Raw genomic sequence first — 26795 nt, forward strand, 5'->3', positions numbered from 1 at the left:
TTTCAGTGGTAGAAAGGACTTGGTGAGATCATTGAATGTAAATCATCTTCAGAGCTGTTTTAGTTCTCTTGGATAAATGATAAACTCTTCCTATTTTAAAAGAGATATTTTAAGATTTCTCATCATAACCTGAAGGATTGGAATTGCAAATCTTTTTTGAAATTAAAATAAGTTCTTCATGCTGCATCTATTATCTCATTCTCTATGAGATGAAGAGTATCTTCTCCCTCTTTTGAGGAAAAACATTCATATGTCTTAATAAATCAGCCTTAGTCTATAGATGTTTAATCCAGTTTACACATCAAATCACTGCTGGTGATTAAAAAAATAAATCTGCAATAGTTCTTGCTCTAAAAATTCTGATTTGTCAGGTTGGAGGTGAGACTGAGTCCCCTGCATGATTCTCACACAGTGCCAAAGGTTTTCTTTTTCAGACCTGATAGAATAGCCAAAACTATTAAACACTAACTTTCTAAATTAGTCAGATTCTTCAACCCTTTGGAATCTGAAATTGTAGAGAGCTGAATGCTATCTTTGTTTTCCATATCATTCTAGTAGTAGAATTATGATCTAAGCAGAGTACATTCATTTGTCTTAAGCCAAATCAAAGTTACCTCATACCATATATTTTAGTCAAGGGAGTACGTACGATAAGGACAAAATAACTTAAAATGGTCTGACTTCTAATTTTACATAACTAGTTGTTGATAGCTATATCCAACTAGATCCTAGTATCAGTTCAGTTCAGTTGCTCAATCATGTCTGATTCTTTGTTACCCCATGGACTTTAGCACGCCAGGCTTCCCTGTCCATCACCAACTTCCAGGACTTGCTCCAATTCATGTCCATCGAGTCAGTGATGCCATCCAGCCATCTCATCCTCTGTCATCCCCTTCACTTCCTGCCTTTAGTCTTTCCCAGCATCACGGTCTTTTCTAATCAGTCAGCCGTTTGCATCAAGTGGCCAAAATATTGGAGCTTCAGCATCAGTCCGTCCCAATGAGTATTCAGGACTGATTTCCTTTAGGATTGACTGGTTTGATCTCCTTGCAGTCCAAGGGACTGTCAAGGGTCTTCTCCTACACCACAGTTCAAAAGTATTGATTGTTTGGGGCTCAGTTTTCTTTATAGTCCACCTCTCACATCCATACATGACCACTGGGAAAATCATAGCTTTGACTAGACGGACCTTTGTCAGTAAAGATCCTAGTATACTTTTAGTTTATAAGATATTAAATTGTACTTTAATTAATTGTTGAAGTTTAAATGTAATTTTTATACATCCATATACACATAATACACTCTTCTACGTCTGCTGCTTAGAATTTGGGTGAGGCAAATGTTTCACAGAACTAAAGCTAATATTGGCAAAAAGCTTTGAAATTTGAGAAGAAGATTTTTTGGCAGCTCTTTTAGTAGCATTAATGTTTGTAAATATATTCTATATAAAATATATTGCACTTTATTTTTAAGGGAGCTCTTGTGAGTGCCTTGGCTGATGACACCTTACATTTATGGAATTTACGTCAAAAGAGACCTGCCATACTACATTCACTTAAATTTTGCAGGGAAAGGTAAGAATTTCCTCAGTTATTTTATGTATATGCTATTTTTCACTTCTTGAAATTGTTTTTGAATATTATTCTTTAATTTTTTGTGCATGTGATGGATTTTGTATGCAATATAAAAAATAATTCAAAAACTTAAGCTGCTATACAGTAAAAAGTAAGTTTCCTTCCTTTTCATACCCATCTTCCTCTACAGAGGTACCCACAGAAATTTCTTTTGTGTCCCTCTAGAACTATATAAATACATAAGCAAAAATCTCTGTATATAGCTTTTTTATTTGCATAAAGGTAAGGCATTACATATTCTCTGTGTAACTTGTGTTCATTTAATAAAGCTGATCGATTTTTTTCATATTGCTATATTTAAATCTTTAGTCATTTTTATAATGCATAATACTTCACTGTATGGAATTGCCATAATTTATTCAGACTGTCTTCATGAATTAACTGGAAGTTTGATATATCTAAGACTGGGTTTAATATGAAGGAACATTTCTGTCATTTTCAGTTTGTGGTTCATTATGCTCTGTGATGTTACATATTTCTGTGTCCACTTAGGCAAGTATATCTAAATATAAATTTGTAAAGGTGAAATGACTTAGTTATAAAAATCTCACATGACTTGTGAATTTTTTGGATGATTAGAAAGGGCTTTTTCACTTCAATTTTGTTAAACACTCTCCCATATTTTTTTAAAATGCTCTGAAAGCTGCATTTTTGTGCTTAAACTTTGATTCATGTGGAACTTCCTTTGGCATGAACTGTGCATAAGGAATGCAGTCTCCCCTCCCCATTGTATGAGGTGTATTTTTTGGTGTGTATATGTGTATTTGCTATGCTGTGCTTAGTCACCCAGTTGTGTCTTACTCTTTGTGACCCATGGTCTGTAGCCCACCAGGCTCCTCTGTCCATGGGGATTCTCCAGGCAAGAATACTAGAGTGGGGTGCCATGCCCTACTCCAGGGACCTTCCCAACCCAGGGATCGAACCCAGATCTCCCACATTGCAGGAGGATTCTTTACCATCTGAGCCCAGGAATATGGGAGTGGGTAGCCTGTCCCTTCTCCAGGGGATCTTCCTGACCCAGGAATCGAACCGGGGTCTCCTACATTGCAGGCAAATTCTTTACCACTTGAGCTACCAGGGAAGCCCGTATATGTGTGTGTGTATATATATGTATATCTGTGTGTATATATATATATGTGCATGTGTGTTAAGGTTAAGAAATCTGAATCTAGCTAGCGTCTGAATGCAGTGGAGTTAGTGTCAGGCCATGTCTGTAAGAAGATAGGCATTAGACTCCCCAATCCATGTCCAAGAATCAGGCCATGTCCCTGCCTTGATAAATATCAATCCATTCAGATTATATAAACTGATCAGTCTGTTTGTGAATTTGGGCTTCTGCCCACAGTGGCCTTCCAAAGTAGACAAGCTAAAGAGGCTGCTGGGAATATAGCATAGACTTTTCTAGCCAACACCAGAGCATGTCTGCACTGTATGCCAGACCAGAGCTGGCAGGTGGTCAGTAGCATAGTTAGCTATTGGGCTACATCTTGTCTGGGAAGATAAATCCCTAAATGGGTTGGAATCATGGTTCTACTACTAGAAGAGGGCAAATATGGTAGAGGAGTTTATGGAAGGAGGGAGCAATGAGATAAGGGAGGAGGAGCAAGGAAAAAGTCAAGGTTCAGTTCTTCTCCACCCAACGGGAGTAGAGCCAGCCTTTCAACTTGCTGGGCAGAGTGTCTTAGTCTGTTGGCCAGTGGGATCTCAGAAGAGGCTCTCCATCAGCCTCAAATGCCATTGGGCTGGTGAAAGTAGTTGTGGGCATCTTAGTACTCATCTTCTTGGTGTTGGTCTCAAAGCACTTACTGGCAATGGAAGTGTAGGTATATCAGAATTGTTGTCAACCTGGTGCATTTTTACCCACCAGAGGGCATTTGACACTGTCTGGAGACATTTTTTGTGCACTTGAATTGGGTTGGGTGAGCAGTGCTACTGTTATCTAGTGGATAAAACCACAGTTACTGTCAAACATATTAAAATGCACAAGACAGTCCACCATAACAGAGAATTGTCTGATCCAAAACATCACTAGTGTCATAGTTCACAAAAGCCTGCACTCTAGCACATCAAAGTGATATCATTTGATCACTGTGGGATGCTGTGCAAGTTCTCTTAATCCACCACCCACTGAAGGGATTCTTCCAGGATGTAGAATTCTAGTAGAAGAATACCTCTGATAATTCATTTACCGGTGGCATGCCCATATTGCTCGCTGGGACACAGGAATGTGGCAGTATGTCATCCAAGTTCACAAACATACTCTGCAGGTTATCATGGTAATCTTCATACAAGAAGGATCAGGCCTCAAGGAGTGCCGCAGTGGTCAGAGTCCCATGATTGTCTGGTATGTAGTAAAGTCTCCTCCGTAGTACCCCTAAGGTTGGTTTCCAAAAAATTCTAATAAATGTGGATAAGGAGCTATAAGCTAGTCAGTAAGGTGCCTGTAGGCACATATATTGGCAAATGCATGGCACCTTTGTGTGAAATATGAAAAAGTAGCTCTTTTTGGTGGATACAACTTCAGAGTCCACCATTCTCCTCCTTAGTGGGGTGCCATTGTGCAGGGTGCAGCCGATACAGTTGTATGAAGTGATCCTAAAAGTTACAAATCAAATCAGCTGATGGAGTTCCCCATTTTCAGTTCTGTAATATACTCTGCCCACCTCACCAGTAGAAACTTGTTGGTTCTGATCAGAGTTCAGCTTCCCCTCAGCCTTTATTGTGCTGTGCTTAATCACTCAGTTGTGTCTGACTGCAATCCCGTGGACTGTAGCTGGCCAGGCTTCTCTGTCCATGGGGATTCTCCAGGCAAGAATACTGGAGTGGGTCACCATACCCTTCTCCAGGGGATCTTCCCGACCCAGGGCCTTTATTAGGACAACAAAAAGCAAGACACTGTAGCATGGGTAACTTGGTTCTTGAGTATTCTCTTTGGATGAAATCCTCTAGGATGGCCACAAACCTCTATAGCAGCTGTTGTACCTCAGTGCTGAGGAATGGGCCCGATGCCTCATGGTAGAACTTTGTTGTGTTCTCTTGAGACTAAAGTTCAGATTTCCTCAAAAGGTAGGAAGGGGCGAGGTGCCCTTTGGGAGTTTACTATTATGCAGCATTTGGTCTCAGGTGGGGAGGGGAAGGCATATTACTATGCCTACTACAGCTCTAGGAACCTACCCATGGTGGTAAGACTTTTTCTGCCCCTCATCCTGAACTCTCTCATTTACGACTTTTGACTTTTCATCATGCCCTGTAATCTCTGGAAGCCTTCTGTAGGAGCAGCTGCCCCAGGCAGGAGGAGGGATGGAATCCTATCATTTCCTGCCCATCCTTCCATTTCCCTCATTTGCAGGTATCCATTATTTTCTTTATACAACTGCTTTGCGTTCCGTTTTTATATCCGTATCAGTCAGAATAGTCTGGCATTCTAAAATACTCTGAAAAATCTTAGAGTTAAAGGAACAACAGTTTATTTTTACTTATGCTATATGTTCTTTATGGATTTGCTGGAACACTCTTTATTATCATTATCATTTTTATTCCAGAATCTTGGCTGAGGAACAGCCAGTCTTTAGAGCATTACCAGTCAGTGTAGTAAAGAAAAAAAGAATATGGAGAAAAATGCTTGGCTCTTAAAACTTCTACCTGGATGTGATATATATCTCTTCCATTCTCATTTCTTGGGCCAGAGCAAGGCACATGACCATCCCTAGTTTTACTCATCTCAACTAGAAGAAAAAAAGCTGGAATATTTATGAATACTTTTAACTAGTATGCTGCTGATTTTTATTATTGACATTGAAGTACAATAAACAGTAACCTAGTTAATTTTCCCCTCATTCCATGATGGATATGGGCTAGCTTAATAGTTAAGTTACTCTGTTCAGTTCAGTTCAGTCGCTCAGTCGTGTCCGACTCTTTGCAACCCCATGAATCGCAGCACCATCACCAACTCCCGGAGTTCACTCCGACTCATGTCCATCGAGTCCGTGATGCCATCCAGCCATCTCATCCTCGGTCGTCCCTTTCTCCTACTGCCCCCAATGCTTCCCAGCATCAGAGTCTTTTCTAATGAGTCAACTCTTCGCATGAGGTGGCCAAAGTACTGGAGCTTCAGATTCAGCATCATTCCTTCCAAAGAAATCCCAGGGTTGACCTCCTTCAGAATGGACTGGTTGGATCTCCTTGCAGTCCAAGGGACTCTCAAGAGTCTTCTCCAACACCACAGTTCAAAAGCATCAATTCTTCGGCACTCAGCCTTCTTCACAGTCCAACTCTCACATCCATACATGACCACAGGAAAAACCATAGCCTTGACTAGACGGACCTTAGTCGGCAAAGTAACGTCTCTGCTTTTGAATATGCTATCTAGGTTGGTCGTAACTTTTCTTCCAAGGAGTAAGCGTCTTTTAATTTCATGGCTGCAATCACCATCAGCAGTGATTTTGGAGCCCCAAAAAATAAAGTCTGACACTGTTTCCCCATCTATTTCCCATGAAGTGATGGGACCGGATGCCATGATCTTCGTTTTCTGAATGTTGAGCTTTAAGCCAACTTTTTCACTCTCCTCTTTCACTTTCATCAAGAGGCTTTTTAGCTCCTCTTCACTTTGTGCCATAAGGGTGGTGTCATCTGCATATCTGAGGTTATTGGTATTTCTCCTGGAAATCTTGATTCCAGCTTGTGTTTCTTCCAGTCCAGCATTTCTCATGATGTACTCTGCATAAAAATTAAATAAGCAGGGTGACAATATACAACCTTGACGTACTCCTTTTCCTATTTGGATCCAGTCTGTTGTTCCATGTCCAGTTCTAACATACTGCAGAAATTGCATACAGATTTCGCAAGAAGCAGGTCAGGTGGTCTGGTATTCCCATCTCTTTCAGAATTTTCCACAGTTTCTTGTGATCCACACAGTCAAAGGCTTTGGCATAGTCAATAAAGCAGAAATAGATGTTTTTCTGGAACTCTCTTGCTTTTCGATGATCCAGCGGATGTTGGCAATTTGATCTCTGGTTCCTCTGCCTTTTCTAAAACCAGCTTGAACATCAGGGAGTTCACAGTTCACGTATTGCTGAAGCCTGGCTTGGAGAATTTTGATCATTACTTTACTAGCATGTGAGATGAGTGCTATTTCATCTTTATGCTATGTATTTTTATTCTGAAGGAAAGGCAGCAAAAGTATGAAAATTTTATAAATCTATTTTATTACATTCTGAACAACTGTTAAATGCATCAAAGTTTTTATTGTAATATAGTCTTATTTTAATAAATAGTTAAAATTTCTTATTTTAGTAGAAATTTACATAGGAATTACAATGATTTAATTGTAATTTTTCATAATGTGGATTTTTTCTGGTTTTAACTTTTTGAAATTGTGCTATAATATATTTGGCCACTAAGTTGTTTCTGGCTCTTTTGCAACCCCAGGGACTGTGCTACAATATACATAGCATAAAATTTACTATCTTAACCATTTTTAGATGCACAGTTCAGTTGTGTTAAGCAACCATATAATGTGGATATTTTGATAAGATTTCATTTCTATGATTAAGAAAAAAATGAAGAAAAGAAAGTCTCAAATTTTGGTTTAACTATATGAATTTAGACATTACATCACTGCTTTGGTTTTTGTTTTTGGTAGAAACTTTGAATTTGACAAGTAAAATTCTTTCTCGCAGTTGCTTTATCAGAATATGTTCAGTTTAGCTTCTGTGTTTCTTTTTTTCCTTTAAAGAAAGTTTAACTGGGAGAAAGTTGTGGTTTTATAATTAACTACAACTATCTGCTAATCATTTTTCATCACCTTGAACTATCATGGCCAGGATTCTTTTTTTTAAAAGTTTTTATTGGAGTATAATTGATTTATAATGTTGGTTAGTTTCTGCTGTACAACAAAGTAAATAGCCTGTATGTCTACATATATCCCTCCTTCTGAAACCTCCCTCCCATTTATCACTCCTCTAGGTCATCACAGAGCACCAAGTTGAGTTCCCCGTGCTATAGAGCAGGTTCCCACTGTCTATTTCACACATGATAGTGTATATATGAGCATGACCAATATTCTTAACTACATTAAATTTTTTCATAATGGTTTTGAAGTAACAGTATATGAAACATTTCAAGATTAAAGAATAAATTTATATACCTATGCTTTCTTATGTAGGATCTGTTATTCTCTTAATGAAATTTCAAAGGCTAGAATTTTTCTCCATAAATATATTAGACACCTCAATAGCCAAGTCTTTAGATTGAAACTAAAATATTTGTCTTAAAGGTACATTTTCTTTTATTCTAACACTCTGATTTACAGTTTACTCTCTGATTTAAAGCTTTTCCATTTGATGATAGATATATATTTTTAGAGGATAGAATAAGCATGCATTCTAAACTAATGGTTAGGAAAATATATGGATTGATAGTCGATTAATAATCAAAATTTCATCTTAGCAATTATCAATGGAGCATCAGTGACCAAAGTCCTCTAAAGAAAAAAAAAAAAGTAACCAATAATAAAGTAACGAATTCAGATACCAACATAGCAGTAGAGAGAGTTGATGCCCGTAATACTTTAGGAACTGACTGCTGCCATAGCGTTGGATTTTCTTAGTAGCCTCAATAAAATAATGTAGGGACGAAAACTAATTTGTCTCATTATGTTCTTATTATAGTATTACCTAAATACTATTTTTGCGTATTTATGAGGGTTAAAATTTGCTTAGTTTGCACAAGAACAAAGCATAGCTATAAAAGAAAATTTGGCTGGGTATCAGCCCTCAAAGTTTCTAGAGGTCTTCCAAATACTTTAAATTAATTCATTGCACATATTTAATGAGAAAAATATCATAATATTGGGACAGATTCTATACCTGGAATTACAGTTTTTGTGGTAATTGCAAAATATCAGCAAAATATTTTTCTTTGAAAGCAGCTTAATGAAAAGTATACATACGTTAGATTTGAAAGCAATTTGGTGAGAGGAAATTCAGAACTAGAACAAAGGAATGGAATGAAAGCCAGACCTGTTAGAGAGGCAGGCAGAGATCTACCACTCTGGACAAACGAGTCCACAGAGAGAATTGCTTGCTCATATGGAAGTGATAAGTCGCCTTGGGAATTCTCAGTGTAGAGAACCACACAATGAGACAAAATTTAAAAAGGGAGCAGATGTGTTCAGAGAAAAAACAGTTGTGGACTGGTGACCTTGAGACTATAAAAGTCAGGAAGTGTTGGATAACTTCCTAGAGTAAATTTATAACTAAGGAATTCTGACAAGGAAATTGAGGCAGCCAAAGAGACTGATATACTTGCACCAGGGGTTTATAATGTACTCAGGTGACAGTGGTAAAGAATCCATTTGGCCAATGCAGAAGACACAAGAAACTCAGATTCAATCCTTGGGTCAGGAAGATCCTCTGGAGAAGGAAATAGTGACCCTCTCTAGTATTCTTGCCTGGGAAATGCCATGGACAGAGATGCCTGGCGGACTGCAGTCCATGGGGTCGCAAAAAAGTCAGACAAGACTGAGCATGCTTGCACACAGGTGCAAAAAAGATGTAGAAGGAGAGGATCCCTGTAACAAATACCTAAAAATGTAGAAGTCACTTTGGAGTCAAGCAGTAGGTAGAGTTGGAAGAATTGGGGGAAACATGATAGAAAAGCCTAAACTGCTTTGACTGGCTGTTTGTAGGACTCTGGACTCAGACTGCTGCCAGAGAGAGCTCAGAAAGAAGAGAGGAACATGACTTTGGAAACTGAAGGAAGAAGTTCCTTGTGCTATAGCAGCAGAAAGCTTAACAGAAGTGTCTCTGTACCATGTTTAAATGTTAACTTGTATATTTAGCTGAAGAGATTTCCAAGGAAAGGCTTAGAGGTGTGATCTGACTTTTTCTTGCTGCTTTATAGTAAAATTCAAGAGGAGAGGAATAAATTGAGAGAAAGCATTTTTAAATGAACTAGGACTTGATTTGGGAAATTCTTAACCTTTATCTATTTGGCACAAGACTGCTTCTGAAAGTGTGGCATAGGGAAAAACCTGAGGATGTGGCTGAACAACTTTTCGTTAAAAATCTTCGGAAGAACAAAAGGTCACAGTACTTAATTACATAAAGAGTTCTTTTAAGAGACTGAAAGTATGCCTTATAGACCTTCTCAACCAAACTAGACAGCCTGTAGGAAGTTTGAGTATCATTCTTCGGCCCTCTCAGCAGGAGCCTAGATAGAGAAGGTATTGCTTCCAGAAGATTTGTGGGTATGACTTTTTGTAACACAAAAAACCCAGTGAAAGGTATTCAAGTCCACAACTTTCTTGAGAAAATTGTCTAAAAGAGCTATTTCCAGCTTGGACTTAAAGAGAGTATAGAATGAAAGGAGGCTACAGCAAAAGTACTTGGCTGTGAAAGTGAAGTCGCTCAGTCGTGTCCAACTCTTTGCAACCCCGTGGACTGTAATCCACCGGGCTCCTCCGTCCATGGGATTCTCCAAGCTAGAATACTGGAGTGGGTTGCCATTCACTTCTCCAGGGGATCTTCCAACCCAGGGATCAAACCCAGGTCTCCCACAGTGTGGGCAGAGGCTTTAACCTCTGAGCCACCAGGGAAGCCCTTTCATGAGAAAGGATGATTAAGAGGGCAGAACTGGGGTACACGGAGGTTTACTCCCAGGCCTTGAAGCCTTAAGAAAAATCCAACATTTGGCCAGTTGGACTTCAGAAACGTTATGGACTCATTTTCCCCTTCCCCTTCCCCCTATTTTGGACAGGAATTCCTACAGTTGCTACGCTATGCCTGTTCAACCCTGAATCCTTGAGGTGCTGGGAGCAGATAATCGGTCTCTTTAGTTTCAGATGTGGAATTGTGCCCAAGATCAAGACTGAATAGTTACACTCAGGACCCTTATCTGCTGCAAATTTAGATGATGAGATTTGAATTTTTGAGTTGATGTTTGGATGAGATTTTGAAGTTGAATTAATGCAGTAATTGGTTGAGACTTTGGGAATATTGAGATAGGTGACTGTATTGCATTTCGAGGGGATGAATCTTTGAAGGTTGAAGGACAGACGATTAGAGGCAGAATTCTAAGATGGCCTCCAAGATTTTCACTCTTTGGTAAACACACACCTTCTCCTAATTATTCAGTTCTAATCTAAGTATACTGCCATGAAGGAATTTTGCAAATGTAGTTGAGATCCCAAATCAGTTGCCCTTCATACAGGAAGTTTATCTGATTGGCTTGGATTATCTGACTTAAAATGGCAATACGTGAGTGGAATTACCCACATTGATTTGGCCTATCTCTGGAATTCAGTTTGGTTTAAGTGTCTCCCAGAGTACGTGGGTAACTTGAGGAAGATATGGGCACACTGATGAACCTCTGACTAGTGTTAGAAAGGAATGTACTGAAGAGTGGATGGTAGATGGGTAAACAACCGTGTCCACGATACTTTCCACTGCCTTCAAAATGAAGTTGAAACTTCTACTCAGCATGCCCTAAAAGGTCTTGCAAGATCGGCAACCCTTCTTTTTACTCACTGTAGTTTCATTTCACTACATTTGTCCCTCGCTTTATGCATTATAATCCAGCCACCCTGTTTTTTCAGCTTTTTAATGAATTATCTTCTCTTATGCTTATTTGTATGAGCTGACCTCGCTGCTCAAAAATCACCTACGATTATCTTTCCATGGCCCACCAATGCCTTTTTATCTTTAAAGTCTTGTCATTTCCTTTACAGGTTTTTCTGTAAGTTCCCAAGTCTGGATTTTGTATTGCCGCATAGTATGGAAAAGGAAATGGCAACCCACTCCAGTGTTCTTGCCTGGAGAATCCCAGGGATGGGGGAGCCTGGTGGGCTGCCGTCTCTGGGGTCACACAGAGTCGGACACGACTGAAGTATCTTAGCAGCATGGTGGGTGCTCTTTCCCTAAAACAGCACAAACCATTGTTGTTGTCTAGTCATTCAGTCATGTTCAACTCTTTGTGACTCCATGGACAGTAGCCCATCAGTCTCCTCTGTCCATGGGGATTCTTCAGACAAGAGTACTGGAGTATTTTGCTCTTTGCTTCTCCAGGGGTATTCCTGACCCAGGGACTGAACCCACGTCTCCTGCATGGGCAGGCTGATTCTTCACAGTGAGCCACCAGGGAACTCCAGACTTACTCCTGTGGCCTTGGTTTCTTAATTGTCTTCTCAATTAGAAAATAAACTATGTATTTTCCTAATTTTTTTCTCAGCAGCAGTCTCAATGCCTAATATTCGGTAAATACTCAAAAAAAAGTTTGATTCTTACTTCATTGCCTTTGCAGAAACAGAGGAATCTCTTTTCTCTTGAAGGCATGACCCTCCACACTCTGTTACTGTGTGGGAGATAGGTTCCAACAGGGAGAGTCTTCAAATGAAAAAAACAAGAGTGTTTGCTCCAGGCTAATTAGATATAATCTTTATTCCTCCCACTAATCCAAAACTTGCTAGGTTGTTTGATTATCCTTCAAGTGCTATTTGGTCCATAGGTCCATAGCAAAGCTTTTACATTTTTTCCTTTTTTTTTAAAAAGAGTGAAATGGGAGAATAGAGCTTTGAGCATTATATTTCTTTTTCCTAAACCAGCATGCCTGGGAGTTAAAGCACACTTCAATCTGTAATAATCTGGCAGTGATTTTAAAAATGAAGATGTTTTTATTTTTCATTTTTTCTGCCTCATTGTATTAGCAAGAATTTTCAGGACAGTGTTCAATGATATTGTTGATAGCAAGTAGCTTTTTCTTTTTAATAATTATAACAGTACTGCTTCTAGAGTTTTATTGTTTGCATAATATAGGATCTTGATTTAAGATAAGAGTTTTTCCCCTTAAGAATTGGTTGTCAATTATAGAAGTTAAAAAATCCACCTTCAATGCAGGAGACGTGGGTTTAATCCATGGGTCAGGAAGATCCCCTGGAGAAGGGAATGGCAACCCACTCCAGTATTCTTGCCTGGAAAATCCCTTGGACAGAGAAGCCTGGTGGGCTACAGTCCATGGGATCACAAAGAGTTGGACACAGCTGAGCAACTAACACTTTTATGGAAGTTGCATTTTATTTTAATGCCTTTATAACATATTTTTAGATTACCATATGATTTTTCACCTCCCTTCTCCCTGTGGATTTAATCTGTGACATTAATAGATTTCCTAACACTAAGTTTTGGAGTTTTATGCTTTGGAAGACAGGAGAAAACAGAACAATGGGAAGAGAAGTAGTGATCGGAGGCATAAGTGAAGAAAATTGTGTGGAGTTAAAATATCTGTGTTAGGAGTTAGCCCTTTCAGCCTAACCGGTAGAATTAGAAATACCTTAGTGAGCTGTATTGTAACACTGTCAGCTCGGAAAGAACTAAAAAAATTTAATGCTTATCTGACACTAAACCCCTACAAATACTCAACCTTTTAGACTTTGTTGGAAAGCTATGAAGTTAAATGTCTTAGATGTGGAGTTACTGCTAAAATAGAAAATATATAGTATTAAAACCATTAGAGAAGGAAATGAAGAAAATAAATAGGGGTCAGGAAAAGAGATAAAACATTAGAAAAACAGATATTTAAGAAAAAAAATTGGTTCAACTAAATCAGTAATCAGAATCATTAAGTATTCAACTAAATCAACTACTAAAATCAACTACTGAAATTTGGTTTTGAGACTGGATTTAGAAACAACAAAATATAGCTGTTAAACTGTTTATAAAAGATATACCTAAAACATAATTACACAAAGTTTGAAAGTAAATGGAAGGAAAAAGGGAAGAAAAGCACAGATCATGGAACAAAGGTTACAGTGTTTATAGAAATACCATTAGCAAAAGTAAAAACTTCATTCCAGGAATAAAAGAAAAGTTTTAACAAATGGAAAGCTTCACACTAAGGAATACTCAAGTTTTAAAATGTCACTCATCTCCATGTCTATAAATTCAGTACTGTTTGAATCAGAATTTTAGCAGCATTGCTCATTGGACTTAATAAGATGATCTGCAGTACATTTGGAAAAAAGAAAGTCTCAGAGAAACCAAGACAGTTTTGAAAAAGAAATATGAGACAATAGGGCTTATTTATTAAATATCAAAAATCATAAAAGTATAGATTAAAATGGTTCAGTAATTACAAGGGGAAGACAGAGGAATCAAAACACAGTAAATGGACTCCAGAAATTTGTATGTGAAGAGAAAGAAAGATACATACGCGCTTGATACATGACAAAGGTGTCATTGCAAAAAGAAGATGCTGCAGTAAACAAAAGACGCTGTGACGGCTTTTATCTAAAATGGGGAAAAGTGGTTCCTACTTTGTGACTAAAATAAATTGCATGCCAGTTAAAAACCTAAATGCAAAATGAACAAAGAAAATGTAAAACTTAAAATGACAGGGAGTATCTGTAAGACCTGAGCAAGGTGTGCTTAAATAGCATAAATAAAAAACACAAGCTGAAAATGAAAGGATTAAAAGTTCTGTACAACACACTTACCATAAAGTTAAAAGACAAACCTCATTCACCAGGTACTGATGGATAAGAACAGGAAATTCAGAACGATTTGTACAGTACTCTTTTTAAAAACAATGACTCCCTCCCCAATCCGAATTCATGTTGTCTTATGTGTATGTTATGAACATAGAGCAAAAATATGGAAGAGTATACAGTTCCAGGCTATTACTATGACTTACAGAGAGACTAATTTTAGAGAAGATGAACATAATAAAAAACTATTAAATGACTTCAGTTCAGTTCAGTTGCTCAGTCGTGTCCGACTCTTTGCAATCCCATGAATCGCAGCACGCCAGGCCTCCCTGTCCATCACCAACTCCCGGAGTTCACTCAAACTCACGTCCATCGAGTCAGTGATGCCATCCAGCCATCTCATCCTCTGTCGTCCCCTTCTCCTCCTGCCCCCAATCCCTCCCAGCATCAGAGTCTTATCCAATGTCAACTCTTCGCATGAGGTGGCCAAAGTACTGGAGTTTCAGCTTTAGCATCAGTCCTTCCAATGAATATTCAGAACTTATTTGCTTTAGAATGGGCTGGTTGGATCTCCTTGCAGTCCAAGGGACTCTCAAGAGTCTTCTCCAACACCACAGTTCAAAAGCATCAATTATTCGGCGCTCAGCTTTCTTCACAGTACAACTCTCACATCCGTACATGGAAAACCATAGCCTTGACTAGACGGACCTTTGTTGGCAAATGATTTAAGTCTGTGTAAATGTACAAATAGAATAATATTTATGCATATGTGTATGCATATATATATCTGTATAATATTTATGCACTTTTGTGTGTATATATATATATAGAGAGAGAAAGAAATTTCTTCAGTAATCAAGCCATAGACTCAAGATATTTAGAGTATGCCCTTTACTCTTTAAGTAATCTAATATAGAAATGGAAAAGTATAGTTAACAACTCAGTTGCGCATGAGTTGTTCATTCACTAAGCTGTGTCCAACTTTTTGCTACCCCAAGGACTGCAGCATGCCATGCTTTCCTGACCTTTACTATCTCCCAGAGTTTCCTAAAAGTCTTGTCCATTGAGTTGGTGATGTCATCCAACCGTCTCATCCTCTGTCACTTCCTTCTCCTGCCCCAATCTTTCCTAGCATGAAGGTCTTTTCCAGTGAGCCAGTTCTTATGAGTACCAGATAGCTTTTGTTTATTATTGTTATATAATAATACTTTGACACCTTCATTCCTAAAGGTGAGTAATAGTAGTAAAAACAGAACTGTAAGAAACCCAGAAACCCTCCATACAACAAGGAACTGTGTTTTTCAGATGTTGGTTATTTCTGTAGTTGACATACACTGTTTTCCTATATGATAGTCACTGTTTTACTTACTGATGCTTAGTTATTTGACATCTATTGATGATGTTAAGGTCTCATTCCACAGGAAGGGTTATTAATAGGATGATTTATTTGGACATGTTTCCAAGTTCTTAAATGTTTTGTAAAAATTGAAATGCAGTTGATAAAGAATATAGTAAATCAATGCAAATGTAAAATGACCTTCAAAGATCTCTGAGGCTTATTTTTGGAAACTTTTATTACATTTTACTTCTGTGTTACAGATATGATGAAGATTTTTCCAAAGTAGCTGTGACAGTTTATCAGAAAAGATATGTGGGACTACAAATAGAAAAGAAGTCCTTTGGACAGATTTATAAATTGCTTTCAGCTGACTCTGCTGTTTTGAGAATATTTGAACATTTCCATGTCATTAATGCAAACTTAAATTTTCATCTAATAACAGGAGAGTGTAAGGTACAATTGATTTAAGAAAAATATCAAATAACATTTGCTTTTTTATTTTCTTTTGCATTAATTCACTTGATAAACAATGATTAAGATCCTGACTCATGCAAATACTATAATAAATTCTGGAGAGACATGGAAGTTATAATTGTCTAAGGGAGATAGAAAAGCTAATTACAATGCAATGGAAAATGTGATATGAATGTAGTGAAGTTTTCTTATGAAATTATAAAGATTAAAATTAACCAGAAAAGGGGTGTATCACCATGTTTGGGGAATTTTATATAAAGCATTACAAAGGAGCCCATATGAACAGATTTGTAGGGTTAGTAGGAATTTTCTACCATGGCACAGGGGAAAGGGAATTTCCATAATGTTCAGATGTTCTGATTTATAAAGCAATCTCACATGTTTCAGGAACTATATCTTGTTAGACATTGTTAGGTATATAAAGGATAATTTTGGAAAGATGAACAGGGTCTACTTCCTGAAAAGCTGTATGCAATTATAAGAAAGTTATTTTCAACCTTTTTCCAACTTTTAATCATTAAATGAATAATGTTGTCTGAACAAGATGTTATTAAGTAGGTATTTTTTGATCACTTTATATGATCATATGGTATATCTATATGTATCATATATGATACTATGATTATGTGTATCATGTACATGTATCATGTATGTGTACATAGGTATGTATGTATCACTTTATCATATAGATAAGTAGCTGATTAGGTACATCTCTTTGCTGTGTTAGCCAGGGTTCAACATAGGAACAGAAAGCACTGTAGATATTTTTGGCATAAAGGAATTTAATTTAAGGATATAACTGTTTATAGTATGTTTGGAAGTGTGCTGAAACTGTTAAGTTTTAGAACTTACTATTACTGCCATACAGTAAACCTAGGAGCCTTGCCTTGTAAACCTAGGAGCAGATCTTGGAATGCCGTGTTCAGTTTCCATTGCTCTTACCCTCAGGTTTCCATGAACATTCTTGTCAGCAGAAACAGCAGCAGAAAAATGGTCTTCACCTCACTTCTACTTACAAATCTTAAGCACATTCAGTTACTAGAAACATAATATCATCTAGAATTCCAGCTATAGGAGAGTTTGACAAGAAGACCTGTAGGAGGATATGAAGAGGATGCTGAGTAGCAGTTGACCAAATCCAGACTATAACCTCCTTTCTCAGACATTTATACCACAAAGTGTCAGTAAATATTGCCTAAGAAGCATCATGGTAGAAGATAGGAAGCCATTAGAGTCTTTCAAGCAAGATAATGGTGTCTGTGACCTCTCTTGGCGTTGAAAAGATAACTCTTGGGGCAGCTTGGAATTGATTTAACAATCAGTGGTAATAGTTTAAATTAGGCCCAGGCCACAAGGCCAGAGAGAGATTAAGTCAAGAATATCTGATTGTTTTGTTAACTAACTTAATAAATTCTCACAACTTTTTATAGTTCATTTGTCCATTTAATGAATATTTATTGAGTATTAGGTGCATGATAGTGCAGTATTTGCAAAGACTGTAAAAGTGATGACATATTTCTTGTCATGTTGGGCTGATCGAATGGTGGTCTAAGCATGTAGAGGAGTTTATTGGCTCATATTTCTTTTATGGATTAAATTGTAAAGTTGTAATCATTTGTGTATTATGCCCTTCTTTATGGGTGGTTAATTTCAATATAGGAGGCTGTGTGTGTTCTCCTGTTAAAGAAAATTGGTAATAGTAAATCTTCCTTACAGTGCTTATTGACTACATAGTATTTGACAGATTGCTGCTAAGGATAGTGAATAGAATATTTGTATCACTCCCTAACAGTTAACATATTGCACATTTTTTTAAAGTTCTTCAAGCAAATATAAAAATTGTTGTGTTCCCAGTAATACTTTGTGTACATTTAATATATTTATGTGTAAGTTCAGTATAGGGAGTTAGAATACAGCTCCATTTAGTGACACACTGAAGGAATTCAACTTTATTATCTGTGTATTTCTAATGTATTAGTTTCACTCACACTTTTTATTTTTTTGGCTCAACTTGTTCATTTTAAAGTTTCTTTTCAGCCTCAAGTTAATATTCCATTCTTATTTAACCTTATTAGTGTTTACTGAGTTTTAATGTTTCCCATGTGCTCTCAACTATATGTAGTATTATAAAGTATTTTTGGTATAACCTTTTCCCTTAATGATGTCAGCACATAAACTTAACTTGGTCTCCTGGTATTAGTAAAACTTGAAGTCACTGTCATTTATTATGATGTTTATCACCTGAAAATAAAAAAAATCTTTATGATAAAAGTACATGAAAAAAATAGTTATGAATTTGATTTTAATCACAGGTAATGTTTTAGCTTCATGACAAATACACTTACATTCCTCAAAAGTTTTCCTGAGGCCCTTTTAACATATCTCTAGAGCTTTAAGAATTGGTTTGCCCATGTTTTATGGCTTCATTTTCAACTAAAAATTTTAGTTGAATAGATTATATTATGTAATAGATCAGTTATCTATTCCTGAATATCAAAACATCCCAAAATTTAAGAGGCTAAAATAATGATTATTTTGTTTGCTTACCATTCTCTGCATCAGCCACTTGAGTTGGGCCTAGCAGGAGTCGTTTTCTCTTGTAGTCGATGTACCACGCTCATGTGGTTGCTCTACAGACTTGGGTCATCTAGGCTTGTCTTCTCACACGTCTGATGGTTGATGCTTGCTATGGACTGGGCCATTGTCTCCAAAAGTTTCTTCTGGGTTTCATCACATGGCATCTGGGTTCCAAAAGTGTAAGGAAGAGGGAAGGCCTAATGTGCAAGTTCTTTTCAGTCTCCGCTTGTGGCACAACAACTAATGTTCCATTGCTCAGTGCAAGTCACATTACCAATCCTAGCATTAGTGTTGGGGAGATTATGCAAGAGAGAGCGTGTGGCGGGTGGAGATGAGATCTTCTGGAGCTATCACTGTAGTATTTTCCATATGTGATATTTGGTTCATTGTAGAAACCTTATTTCCAGTATTTTTCACATCTTTTGATCAGAACTGTTTTTGAAATGATTTTTCAGTCCCCTTTGTTTCATGACTACTTTTACTGAAAAAAATTAGATTCCATCATGAATTGTTTTCTTCAGTCCAGTCGCTCAGTTGTGTCCAACTCTTTGAAACCCCATGGACTGCAGCACGCCATGCTTCCCTTGCTCAAATTCATGTCGCTTGAGTTGGTGATGCCATCCAACGATCTCATCCTCTGTCATCCCCTTCTCCCATCTTCAAACTTTCCCAGCATTGGCGTCTTTTCCAATGAGTCAGTTCTTCACATCAAGGTGGCCAAAGTATAGGAGCTTCAGTATCAGTCCTTCCAGTGAGTATTCAGTACTGATCTCTTTTAGGATGGACTGGTTGGATCTCCTTGCAGTCCTGGGGACTCTTCAAGAGTCTTCTCCAACACTACAGTTCAAAAACACCAATTGTTCAGCACTCAACTTTCTTCATGGTCCAACACTCACATCCATACATGACCACTGGAAAAACCATAGCTTTGACTAGATGGACCTTTGTTGGCAAAGTAATGTCTCTGCTTTTTAATATGCTGTCTAGTTTAGTCATAGCTTTTCTTCCAAGGAATGAGCATCTTTTAATTTCATGGCTTCAGTCACCATCTGCAGTGATTTTGGAGCCCAAGAAAATAAAGTCTGTCACTGTTTTCATTGTTTACCCATCTGTTTGCCATGAAGTGATGGGACCAGATGCCATGATCTTAGTTTTTGAACGTTGAGTTTTAAGCCAGCTTTTTCACTCTCCTCTTTCACTTTCATCAAGAGGCTCTTCAGTTCCTCTTCACTTTCTGCCATAAGGGTGGTGTCATCTGCATATCTGAGGTTATTGATATTTCTCCCAGCAATCTTGATTCCAGCTTGTGCTTCATCCAGCCTAGCATTTTGCATGATGTACTCAGCATAGAAGTTAAATAAGCAGGGTGACAATAAACAGCGTTGATGTACTCCTTTCCCAATTTGGAACCAGTCTGTTGTTCCGTGTCCAGTTCTAACTGTTGCTTCCTGACCTGCATACAGATTTCTAGGAGGCAGGTAAGGTGGTCTGGTATTCCCTTCTCATGAATTTTCTGCAGTTTGTTGTGACCTACACAGTCAAAGGCTTTTGCATAATCAATAAAGCAAAAGTAGATGTTTTTCTGGAATTTTCTTTTTTGATGATCCAGCAGGTGTTGGCAGTTTGATCTCTTGTTCCTCTGCCCTTTCTAAATCCAGCTTGAACATCTGAAAGTTCATGGTTCACAGACTGTTAAAGCCTGGCTTGGAGAATTTTGAGCTTTATTTTGCTAGTGTGTGAAATGAGAGCAATTGTGTGTTAGTTTGAACATTGTTTGGCATTGTCCTTCTTTGGGATTGGAATGAAAACTGACCTTTCTCATTGCTTTCTTAGATTCATTAAATAGCAAAAATCTCTCTCTAAATGTACATATCAAACATGTACATAGTATGTGCATATAGTTTTCAGTATGCCAATACATGTTATTCTTTTTAAGTAACCAATTAATATAATTTTTCACCAATTTAATTATTTAATAAAAAGCTTCCTTAGTTATATATCTTAATTTCCAACAGAGAAGACTAAGATTCTTATTTTGTAACAAGGAAATAAGGTCATGTTTGTATAACAAATTTAAAGGACACTAGCTCATTATAGTAAGTCAAGTCCAGTTTGTGTTAACCACCAGCTTCATATTTTGGTAACTGACTAATTAAATTGCCCCAAATTTTAGAATCTTGCATTTCTTCGTAAAGCATGTTGATTGACTTGCTTCATTTTAGTAGTGCATTTCGGGGAACCATATTTTCTTATTGGCCTGTCCCTAAATCACTGGCATGATATTGTTTTATTTGATTGCAACATGGAATTTTATTTTTCTCATTATATTCCTAATCCAACATGTTCATGAAAATTTGCTAGTTAAGAAATTATCAAGTTAGTTGTGATTTAAAAAAAAAATTTGACTTTCCCCCTTCTCAAATGACTTAAATAATCAAGGTAGTTTTGGAACAGAGTAAATTTTAAATTTGGTGGGGCATTGTACAAATATACCCCTATGGTTCATATTGTTTTTAAGTGTACAAGACTCATTCTAGGGATAATATTAAAGTCTTTGTGCCAGATCAGTAAGTAAACATTTTAAGTTCCTTCTTAAAATGTTAGACATTAAATAGATAAAGATTAAAATATAAAGATGCTTAAAATTTCCCAGCAATGTAAGTTGGTTTAATAGTTGACTGGAGGAAAAAAAAAACCTTACTATGGTAACTAATATTGAAAAATTGAGTCTAGGGAAAAACTCTAGATTTCTTTCTGAACAGTAAAGTATTTGTTCTGACTTCACTTTAAATATTTGAGAAACAGCTGTAGTATGGTGTTGCTCTGCTAGGAACAGAATATATTAAATGATATATCCAAAATCTCTACCATTAAGGAGATAAGTTTAAACTTTGTAAACATATTACTTAAATAATGTTGTTAGTATTAAAATCAAAGGTGGATCATGTAATTGTATTAAGCCAGTAACTACTGCTTTTTTGAAGAATAATGGATAATTGCAAAAAAGCAGTACAGATCAGGAAGTTGGATATTTCTGTTTTTGTTTTTTTTTTTAAGGTCCAACTCATGATTTTGGCTTATTTTGAAAATTTTTTTTTTAATTTGCTTGTTTGTTTATGATTAATTTTCTTTTTTTTTTTTTTTACTTTATTTTACTTTACAATACTGTATTGGTTGTGGCATACATTGACATGAATCTGGCACGGGTGTACATGAGCTCCCAAACATGAACCCCCCTCTCACCTCCCACCCCACATCATCCCTCCGGATCATCCGCGTGCACCAGCCCCAAGTATCCTGCATCCTGCATCGAACATAGACTGGCGATTCGTTTCTTACATGATAGTATACATGTTTCAATGCATTCTCCCAAATCATCCCACCCTCTCCCTCTCCCTCAGAGTCCAAAAGTCCGCTCTACACATCTGTGTCTCTTTTGCTGTCTTGCATACAGGGTCATCATTACCATCTTTCTAAATTCCATATATATGTGCTAGTATACTGTATTGGTGTTTTTCTTTCTGGCTTACTTCACTCTGTATAATCGGCTTCAGTTTCATCCATCTCATTAGAACTGGTTCAAATGTATTCTTTTTAATAGCTGAGTAATACTCTGTTGTATATATGTACCACAGCTTTCTTATCCATTCATCTGCTGATGGACATCTAGGTTGTTTCCATGTCCTGGCTATTATAAACAGTGCTGCGATGAACATTGGGGTACATGTGTCTCTTTCCATTCTGGTTCGCTCGGTGTGTATGCCCAGCAGTGGGATTGCTGGGTCATAAGGCAGTTCTATTTGCAACTTTTTAAGGAATCTCCACACTGTTCTCTATAGTGGCTGTACTAGTTTGCATTCCTACCAACAGTGTAGGAGGGTTCCCTTTTCTCCACACCCTCTCCAGCATTTATTGCTTGCAGACTTTTGGATCGCAGCCATTCTGACTGGTGTGAAGTGGTACCTCATTGTGGTCTTGATTTGCATTTCTCTAATAATGAGTGACGTTGAGCATCTTTTCATGTGTTTGTTAGCCATCCGTATGTCTTCTTTGGAGAAATGTCTATTTAGTTCTTTGGCCCATTTTTTGATTGGGTCGTTTATTTTTCTGGAGTTGAGCTGCAGAAGTTGCTTGTATATTTTTGAGATTAGTTGTTTGTCAGTTGCTTCATTTGCTATTATTTTCTCCCATTCCGAAGGCTGTCTTTTCACCTTGCTTATATTTTCCTTTGCTGTGCAGAAGCTTTTAATTTTAATTAGATCCCATTTGTTTATTTTTGCTTTTATTTCCAGAATTCTGGGAGGTGGATCATAGAGGATCCTGCTGTGATTTATGTCGGAGAGTGTTTTGCCTATGTTCTCCTCTAGGAGATTTATAGTTTCCGGTCTTACATTTAGATCTTTAATCCATTTTGAGTTTATTTTCGTGTGCGGTGTTAGAAAGTGATCTAGTTTCAATCTTTTATAAGTGGTTGACCAGTTTTCCCAGCACCACTTGTTAAAGAGATTGTCTTTAATCCATTGTATATTCTTGCCTCCTTTGTCAAAGATAAGGTGTCCATATGTGTGTGGATTTATCTCTGGGCTTTCTATTGTGTTCCATTGATCTATATTTCTGTCTTTGTGCCAGTACCATACTGTCTTGATGACTGTGGCTTTGTAGTAGAGCCTGAAGTCAGACAAGTTGATTCCTCCAGTTCCATTCTTCTTTCTCAAGGTTGCTTTGGCTATTCGAGGTTTTTGTATTTCCATACAAATCTGAAATTATTTTTGAATTTTCAGAGTGTTTCAGCTATACTCATGTTTCACTTTAGGGTACGTTTCAAATGAGATAGTTTATCATATTTATCACATTGTTCATTTTGTACCTGGCATACTATCAGTGTAATTTATTTTCTTCATGTTGTTAAAATTTGCCTATAACTTAATTGGTAGAGTAGCATTTAGTTTTTTATAATAATTAGCTAACATTTATTGAGCACTTAAGTATGTCAAGGCCCCATTTTAAGCATCTACCATGCTTTGTCTATTTGATCCTGTCACTGAGGCTCTGCTGCTTAGACACTAAAGCTCTGAGAGGTTGAATGGGTTCCTGAACGTCATGCTAGTGAGTATTGGAGCTAGAAGTTAAACCAAGGCAGTTGTATTAGAGTCACAATCTTGTTTTCATAATTCCTAAAATCACACAGCTCTGAAAAATTTATTATAAAAAGTTTGATATAAGTATAATGGACATACAGTAAACTGCACACACTTAAAGTGTGCAGTTTGATAAGTTTTGACACATATGTACACTCATGAAACTGTCACCATAATCAAAATAATGAACCTGCCCGTCATCCCAGAATGTTTCCTGTGCTAATCCATTCTCCTGTCTTCTGTTGCTGGTCCCTATGCCACAATTCCAGGCAAGCACTGACTTGTTTTCTCTTACAGTAGATTAGTTTACATTTTTCTATTGCATATAAATTGTACGCAGAACCATGTAGTATATCTTTTTTGTCTGGTTTCCCCTCATCTTCAGTACTTTGAGATTAGTTGGTATTGTTGCATGTATGGTTTATTTTTATTTACTTTGGTGTGCTGTGATTCATGGGGTCACAAAGAGTCGGACACGACTGAGCAACTGAACTGAACTGAATATTCTAAGTATATAAGTTTGTTCATTTACCTGTTGAAGGACCTTTGGTTTATTTCCACTTTAGGGTTCTTGCAAAGTTGCTGTGACCATTTGTGTATAGGTCTTGTATAGACTTGTACATACTCTTTCCTTCTTCTGGTTAAATACCTAGGAATGGCATGGGTGGTTCATATGGTGGGTGTACATTTAGCTTTTTAAGCAACCACCAGTGATTATAGGTAATAACACAGTGTTATATATTTGAACTTTTCTGAGAGAGTAGGTATTAAACGTCCTCATCACAGGAAAAAAATTCTTACTATACCTGTATCTATGGAGGATAACTAGATTTATTGTGGTGATCATTGTATAATATTTACATATATTGAAGTATTATGTTGTACACCCAAAACTACTTTCATATGATGATTATGTCTCAAGTAAACACAATTGCCAGAAATTTTTCCTCAGAAATAGTCAGTGCGTTCACCAGATGTTACCACGTAAAGAAGCCACCTGCCAGAGCAGGATATGTAAGAGACATGGGTTCAATCCCTCGGTCAGGAAGATCCCCTGGAGAAGGGCATGGCAACCCACTCCAGTGTTCTTTTCTGGAGAATCCTATGAACAGAGAAGCCTGGCAGGCTACAGTCTGTGGGGTCGCAAAGAATCAGACACGACTAAATGGCTTACCACCCATGTACTACCATACTCAGGAAAATCCTCTGGAGAAGGAAACGCCAACCCACTCCAGTAATCTTGCCTGGAAAATACCTTGGATGGAGGAGCCTGGTGGGCTACACCCTATGGGGTCACAAATAGTCTGATACAACTGAGCAACTAACATACCACCATACTAGGTAATACACAAAATACTCATTATGTACCTTTCTAAAATGTGGAAAATTCTGAAACCCATATAGCCCTAAGTTTTCGTAAAAGTACTGTGGACTTACTGCCTTGTGGAGTAATGTGTGTCTGCTTAGTTGCTAAGTCATGTCCAACTCTTTGAAACACCATGGACTGGAATCCACCAGGGTCCTCTGTTCATGGGATTCTACAGGCAAGAATACTGGAGTGGGTTGCTAGACCCTCCTCCAGGGGATCTTTCCATTCCAGGGATCGAACCCAGGTCTCCCACAATGCAGGCAGATTGTTTACTGTCTGAGCCACCAAGGATGCCCAAAAAGTAATAAGATACTATAAGATGTTTTTTTTTGATTCAGGAGTCATTTCTTTGCTTTGTTCAGTTTATACATAAACCCTTTGGAAAGATGACATGCTGTCATATAAAACACTTAACAAAAAATATAGATGATGAACCTTAAGTAATTATCTATTACCTTTGGGAAATAATGAGACCATGAGTTGCATGTATTTGAAGTGCTTTCATCTTGAAATTTCTCTGTGATGAAATTATGTTAATAGGAATAACAAATGTTCGGTATGTTGTATCTTGTCTAATGCTTAGTGTCAGTTAAAGAGTTCAGCAGTGATTATCTTCATTGTATATTATTTGAAGGGCTATTCCATTAAAATCTTAAATAGTATATTTTGAAAGACACAACATGTCTGAAAAAAATGAGTTTATATGGTTTCATAACATACTGTTTTACTAAAAATAAGTTCTACAAAAAGGACAAGGTAGGTTCCATTCTTTACCTTATAATCAATTGAGCTTATTTAGAAAATGTTTGAAATTGTTTGAATGATATAAACTTTAATTCATGCCTATAAATTTTTATAATGTGTCAATGAATATCTCTTACATCATTGGAAAGAGATCATTTGAGCATATTCCAATATCATTATCTCAGCCTGAGTGCAGAGGATCTTTGCCCTCCAGAGGCTTACAAGTTAGTGAGAAAGGTAGACTGTTTCATAAGGCAAGCCAGATAGAGATTCAAAGTATTGGGGTATCGATTTAAGTGAAGGTGGTATTTTAACTAGATCTTGAGCAGAAGAAAATTGTGAGCAGGAGGAGCATTTTACATGGAAGGAATAGTCAGCACAGGTATTGAGATGGATTCGTGTGGTTAGTAACTTCTGAGAAGTATGGTAGTGCCTAGGAGTGATGAGTGTTAGCTCAGTTTGTGGCTTTACAGATTCAGTTTTTGATGAGCCTGAAGTGACACAGTGGGTTTGAAATAGCCAGATATGAAACACACAGTAATGTCAAAACTCGTCTTTTCTCTGTTTTGCTATTTATTTTCGTAATGACTTATATTTGACATTAAAGTAGAATTAGCATAATTGAATATTAACTGCAGTGAGGTAAGTATGATGGTTGTATCTTTTTTTGTTTCCTAAATTGTATATATCAGTATTACTCCTCTAATACAGTTAATAAAATTTTCCAGGTATTTATCTAATTTCCTTCGGATATATTTTGTTTTGCAGGGTTACATTTTGCCATCTACCTTTCCAGAGTAAGTGGCTCTATGTGGGCACTGAACGAGGTAACATACATATTGTCAATGTGGAGTCCTTCACACTCTCAGGCTACGTCATTATGTGGAATAAAGCCATTGAATTGTGAGTTTGAGCAAATGTTGCATATCTGTTTCTACTCTGTAGGCCTCAGTTTAGCTGAATGACTAAACTGTGTGACTTCTTTCTCTCTGAGTAAATATTAATAGAACTTTTTTTTTTAAGCATAATGCAACTTTTATTT

The 26795-nt window shown here is 37.2% G+C and overlaps 1 protein-coding gene across 5 annotated transcripts in view; it reads left to right on the plus strand.

The window, feature by feature from the left end:
• STXBP5 (syntaxin binding protein 5) overlaps window positions 1–26795 on the plus strand; it is a 168727-nt gene that overhangs the window by 25825 nt on the left and 116107 nt on the right. For all 5 annotated transcript variants that reach the window (XM_004011402.6, XM_042253773.2, XM_004011401.6 and 2 more), the window contains exons 4-5: window positions 1474–1574; window positions 26522–26656. In XM_004011402.6, coding sequence (XP_004011451.3) covers window positions 1474–1574; window positions 26522–26656 — 236 coding nt within the window. The remainder of the gene's footprint in view (window positions 1–1473; window positions 1575–26521; window positions 26657–26795) is intronic.

Source organism: Ovis aries, chromosome 8, assembly GCF_016772045.2.
Source record: "Ovis aries strain OAR_USU_Benz2616 breed Rambouillet chromosome 8, ARS-UI_Ramb_v3.0, whole genome shotgun sequence".
Lineage (NCBI taxonomy): Eukaryota > Metazoa > Chordata > Mammalia > Artiodactyla > Bovidae > Ovis > Ovis aries.